At 45.6% G+C, this 6021-nt stretch overlaps 1 protein-coding gene across 1 annotated transcript; it reads left to right on the forward strand.

The window, feature by feature from the left end:
• The first annotated feature begins 394 nt into the window (after positions 1 to 394).
• On the forward strand, positions 395 to 4861 carry LOC103676359 (spermatogenesis-associated protein 31D3-like). Its single transcript, XM_008705522.2, has one exon. It carries the CDS (start codon positions 395 to 397, stop codon positions 4859 to 4861), a length of 4467 nt encoding a protein of 1488 aa, XP_008703744.2.
• The last annotated feature ends 1160 nt before the right edge of the window (positions 4862 to 6021 follow it).

The following is a 6021-nucleotide window of genomic DNA, read 5'->3' on the forward strand; positions in this document are numbered from 1 at the left end:
TTGACCTATGTTCCTCATAGGGTGGTTTTCAGTATCACAAGGGATAGATAATACATAAAAAAACCCATTGTGAATGATAAAACAATATGTCTTGTTATTATTATCATTGATCATGTGACCTTATATCCTAATTCTTGGAGCTCTGCAAGTCCAATATATCAAGGTTATCACTTAAAGGACACTCTATTCAGCCTCTTATAAGATCTCTTGCTTCTATCTTCATTGCTTTTTTTGTTTCCCAGGTTGGAGAACTTGTCAGAGTGAAATAGAGGAGGCAAGAAAGGTGCTTTCTCTTCTGCAAAGGTGACTAAAAATTACCTTCTTTCCTGTACCCCCCTTTTAAGCAGAGTCTATGAATTTCTAGGGCCTCAGGGAAGCCTGGGATTGACATGGGATGGAAAATCCTCAGTTAGAATGTGAAAGTCTTAGGGATTTGGGTGGGTGGGTGGGGGTTAACTTTGCCAGACCTGCCAGGGTCACATATGTTTGTTCTGGTCCTGGCTGCAGCTTTGTACCTCCTGTCTCCTGCAGCCCTCTAGGCCGGCATCATCATATCAACCACTTTCGTCAACTGTTATGTCCAGACCCCTTCTGTGAGGTGTGTAATAGCACAACTGCTGAGGTCAATCGGCTGCTGTTCCCAGAGGCCCTAGAAGATGCTACTTCCTCTGTGATCCCCTTGGTTTCCACAGCTCCTGTGACTGACTCATCATTCACTTCATCCCCTGACTCCTCAGAAGTCCCTCCAGGAGACCTAATACCAGCCCCTTTGACTGAGCCTTTCCCGCCACCCCCCTCCATCTTCTCACCTAACCCAATGACCCCTTTGGCTGACTTTCTCTTACCCTCACCCGCCAGTCACTCCCTGCCACTAGAGCCAAAAGCCTTGGATTCTGAATTCCCAGTGAGCCATTCCATACCCCAACCCCTTGCCTTTCCCCCTCTCCTACTACATGACATTCAGAAAGGGGATCCTGTTGTCCAACCAGAGGCCACTCTACCTGTGAGTACTGTCTCCCCTCTTGACCCCACCATTTCACAAGAGAGCAACCTCTTACCAACTCTGTCCCATACAAGGAATCCCATTGATTCATTTGTTTGTATTCATGAACAGCCAACCCTGTCTGTTTCACCACCATCAGACTGCACTTTAACTGTGACTCAATCTAAATCAATTTCCATCTCATTGAAGTCTGTTCCTGAGAAGTCATCTCCAGAGAGCCTTGGTGGGTTGTCCACTTATGTTCCAACAATCAGAGGTAGTGACTGTTCAAGCCCATCAATTTCAGAATTCTCCTGTTGGCAGGCTCATGCCAAGAACATGTTCCTCCCCCCATTATCACACTCTGATTTTCAGCAAGAGCAAGTTTACCTCCATTTACCAGAAACCTATGTCTGGAGAGACTCTGCTACTAAGCACAAGGAGGCCAGTGGGCTTTCTTTCCCTGGCCCTAACTTCCAGGCACTCTTGGAGAGACAAATGAAAAAGAGAATGGCTTTCCAGATTTTGGAGAAGAAAGTAAAAGAGGAGGGGCCATTTTCCAAACAAATATGGTCAGAAAACCGATGGACATCCTTAGGGAATTCACTGCAGCCATTTGATGTACAGGTCACCACAGCCCCCAAAACTGGCTGGGACACTGAAGGCAAACCAGAGCAGCTGCGTATTTATCAGCAGCTCCTCTGTGTCAAGTATTTGGGGGAAAACTTGCATCAGAAATATAGGCAGCTCTTCTGGGGTCTTCCCTCTTTGCACAGTGAGTCCTTAGTAGCCACTCTCCTGTTTTCTAGTAGTACTTCCCCACTAGAGTCTCATTTTGTCTTATTCAATGGAATTCATAATACCTCTGCAGTCAAAATGCAAGATCAAGCATCTCCACCACTTCCTCATTCCCATTCCCTTCCTCTCCCCAGTGTACATCCCCAACCCTTGCCTCAAACCATGTCCCAATCCCAGCCCCTACCTTTCACTCAGGTGAATACCCAGGCCCACTTTCAATCCTGCCTCCCAATCATACCATCTTCTTCTTCATCCCAGATTAGGGACTGTGGAGTGTCTTTCCATAGATCCAAGAATGAGTCAGACTCTCATATCCCAACTGAAAATCAACACCTGGAATGGCATGTGTTACAGAAGCAACAGGAAAGTTTGTGGGGTTTAGTCCCTGTGTTCCAGAAATCTCAAGAAACCATTTATCCTCGAGCTCCCAACCTTCCATTGGTTAGCCAGTCATCCCATGCCTATGTACCAGTCTCCATCCTTCCTGGCCATTTTCATATCACCTGTGAACCCCAGGAGACAATGGAGTTACACAGTCCAAGGAAGATAATTCCACGCTGGTGTCTCCATGACTATAGAAATGTAGAGTCCCTAGCACTGATGGAACCTCAGTGTAAATTAACAGAAATCTCTCAGCAAAAAGGCAGACATGTTCACTCACAATTCTCTGAGCTTCAGGGCCATAGTAGCAAGGATCTAGCAAAGATTGAATTGAGTCTCCCAGGAAGTTTCCATGAGAGGGTCCCAATAAATTTCCAGCTAAGGAAGGATATGAGGAGGAATCTTGGGTATATCCTAGAGAAGAGCCCAGAAGACAGCCCACAAAGGGTCTCAGAATGCTACCTAGTAAAGGGTCTGACAGCTGCCTTGGAGACAAGTAACTGTGTGTGTCATTCAAGGAATTACTCAGGGAATGAATTATTAAATGTTTCAAGGAAGGACACGGACCAAAATCAAACGAAAGGCATTCTTAGATTACACATGAGCAAGAAGTTTTGGCAGATCACTGCGGGTAGGATTCCTATAGGTGTGTGTGATTCATGGCTGGCTGATGACAATACATTGTCTTTTTCTAGGAGTTCCCAGACTGCTATGGAAAACACAAATTCAAAAAAGAATATTGTGGGTAGGGTTTACTGCCAGATCACCACTCCAGACCTTTCTTTTCTTGATCCCAATACACGACAGGTGCTAGAGGCCCATATTATAAGATTTCGCATGAGTCAGAGGTGGGGTCTACCACTCAGGGTTCTTGAATCCATAAAATTCTATATGTTGAGAGAAGCCAAAACATGGCCTCTTCCCCAATTTGACATTCCTTCCTCAGCCATGCATCTTTCTGGGGTGGATTCCAAAGCTGAGTTTTTAAAACCATTTGAGGGAAGCTCTAAAATTTTTTTGGGAGACAGGGTGAGAACAACAAATTCAGTCCCCATACTGGATTGTCCTCTTCCTGCTATGTCATCTGTGGACAATGAAGGACAGGGGGTCCTGAAGGTATCACACTCTGACACTGACCATAAGCCTGTAGAGTGTATCCAGATAGCTGAGTGTGGCAGCCAGACTTTTCAGCCCCTTACACACAGCATCAGAGCTCAAATCAGACCCAGTGAGATTGTACCAGACAACACATGTGGCCCAGAGGTTTCCACAAGGCAAGCTGGGGCTGGACGTGAGCCAAGGGATGAGAATGTGAGTTCCAGCAACAGAGTAGAAATGGTTCAGGGCAAAGTGATGGTAGAGAAGAATTTAGAACAGTTTGCCGCGTCCAACCTGTCCAGGGATATATTCGACACCGAGGAGCTCTATACTCTTCAATCCCAATCTTGTGACACCTTGACAACCAGTGAGTTGGGAAGCTCCAAAATGTTAAATGTCAATATGAGTAAGGTGGAAACTGCCCTGGCCACTGAAGATCCCTCAACAAAAATACTGGCTCCCCAGGATTCTAAACTATCAGACCTGAAAGGACAGCTCCTTAGTGAGTTAAAGTTTAAATTGGGGAGTGAGGAGCATGACCAGGCTCGAGGATGTCCCACTGACATGCCCTTCACTTCAGATAGCTTGACTTCCAAGGCTTCACTGTCTCAGTCCCAGAGTGGCTGCAGCAGGGACATGGAAGCATCCCAGGTGCTGCATGTCCAAGTGGAGGACAGCAGAATTAGCAAGGATCGGCAGCAGGAGTCCTGGGACTCTAAGTTGGCCTTCTCTAAGTGCCAGCCTAAGAATTTCCCACAAAGAAAAAGTGCAAAGAAAGTGAGACCTCAGGATTCCAAAGCAAGAAAATGTAAAAGTGAGGACTCAGGAGTAGGGACATCTGTAGGCAGAAAGGAGAGCCACCGTGTTGAGGACAGAAAATTAGAGAGTCCTTCCCCATCGCTGTCACAGAATGAACAGTTTCCTCCTGAAAGTTACTTCAGAAAAAAGACGAGGCAATTTTTTCAGTGGATCAATTCCAAGAAAAAAATCGCAGGACAGCAGGCAAGTCCCCAGCAAAAAGCCAAGTTCATGTCAACCTTAGGGCAGCATCAAGAGCCAGTTGAAAGTGTGGCTACTTTCATGAGTGACGGGCCTCCTGAAGCTCATAGGCTCATGACTACCATTGGGAAGATTCTAGAAGAGAAGCTGGCATGTAGGTATGGATCTGAGGTCTCAGAGTTAAGCCAGCTGCAGGAGGAAATACAGGCCCAGGGAGGGCCTGGCAAGAGACATCCTTCCAACTATCGGGCTCTCTGTGACCCACAACAAAAGAAACGGGCAAGTATCAAGTCCTGCAGCCAAGAAGCTGTCTGTGCTGACCAGAACCGTCTTACAAGTGTCGGACAGAGCAGAGACAGGGTCAGACATCCCCGGAAAGTTGCGACCTTCAAGGACCAATTATTTAGCCAGAGTCAACCCCCTTCTTCTCTGCCCTCCGGGGAGTCTGTGTCTCATCCAAGCCCCACCTGTGTGCATCAAGTACGCCAGGCCCTTTTGGCCACCAGGGGTGACCCTGATGAAAGTACTGTGTTTAGTGATTTGACTCTTCTACTCAAGCAGAAAATGCTTCTCCAGCACTTCCAGGGAGAAAAATTTCCCTAAAATTCCCTGAAAAATTTCAGTCCTTGTTGAGGAAGCCTCACAGTTTTCATGACAATATATCCTCTAATGAGAACAACCTTCAGCACAACCAAGAATATTAATCCTCCTCAATATAAATGTTTCTTCTAATAAAGAATGGTTTTCTCTGTGTTTCACTGGGACTGGGGTTGGGGCTTGTTCTTAGGGAAAGGAAAAAGTGATTTCAACTCTTACTGATTTCCTCTTTTGGCTTCTACAAGTGCACCGGTCCCTTGTAAGAAGCCAGACAGTGGTCTTCTCAGTTTTATCCTGGGGTCCTTTATTTGACCCTGCTCAGATGTCCTATATTAAAAACATTTAATTTTTTCTTTTTGTAAAAAGTATAAAAAGCTTACTCTGAAAACCTTCAGGCCTTTACAAAGTGAATCCTTAAAGTCTAGAACTTGGTTCAAACTCTCTTTTCATCTGCTCCCAAACTATCTGTAGGGTGGAATGAGTTACTATGTCACCTAGGCCTCACCTCCTGGAGGCTACTCAGAGCTTATTAGGGCCCAATGATACCATTTCAGCAAGACAGTATATGGGATTGTCTTTGAGCATGAAGACAGTACCTCCAGGGATGCTGCAGGGACGTTGTCTTCCTATATGGTGCCTTCCTTCCCAGACATGCAACTTTTACACCAAAGTTACAGTAATTTAGGACTACATTAATTATCTATTGGTGTGTAATGGATACTACAAAATTTAGTGGCTTAAAAAATACATACTTATTATCTCACGGCTTTTGTGGGTCAGAAATTCACGCGAGGCCTACCTGGATTTTCTGCTTCAAGGCTGCAATTAAGGTGTCAGCTGAAGCTACATTCTCATCTGAAGGCTTGACTGGGAAGGACCAACTCCTGTACTCATTCACACAGGTATTGTCAGGATGCTGTTCCTCAAAGCCTGTTGGACTGAGATCCTCAGTATCTTGCTGGCCTTTAGCTGGAGCTGGCTGGTTCCTTGTCAGGTGGGCTTCTCCAACATGGCAGCTTACTTCACCAAAGCAAGGAGAGAGTTTGCAAACAAGATAGAAGTTACAATCTTTTGTAAACTAATAACAGAAATGACATCCCATTACCTTTCCTTTATCCTATTAGTCAGACCCAAATCAAGTCCAGCTTATGCTCGAGGGGAGGGAT

The sequence above is a fragment of the Ursus maritimus genome, unplaced genomic scaffold (assembly GCF_017311325.1).
Source record: "Ursus maritimus isolate PB19 unplaced genomic scaffold, ASM1731132v1 scaffold_34, whole genome shotgun sequence".
In the NCBI taxonomy this organism is placed as follows: Eukaryota; Metazoa; Chordata; class Mammalia; order Carnivora; family Ursidae; genus Ursus; species Ursus maritimus.

Excerpts from the sequence above, each read along its gene's own strand:
- LOC103676359 (XM_008705522.2), top strand. The coding sequence starts at position 395 with ATGGAAAATCCTCAGTTAGAATGTGAAAGTCTTAGGGATTTGGGTGGG.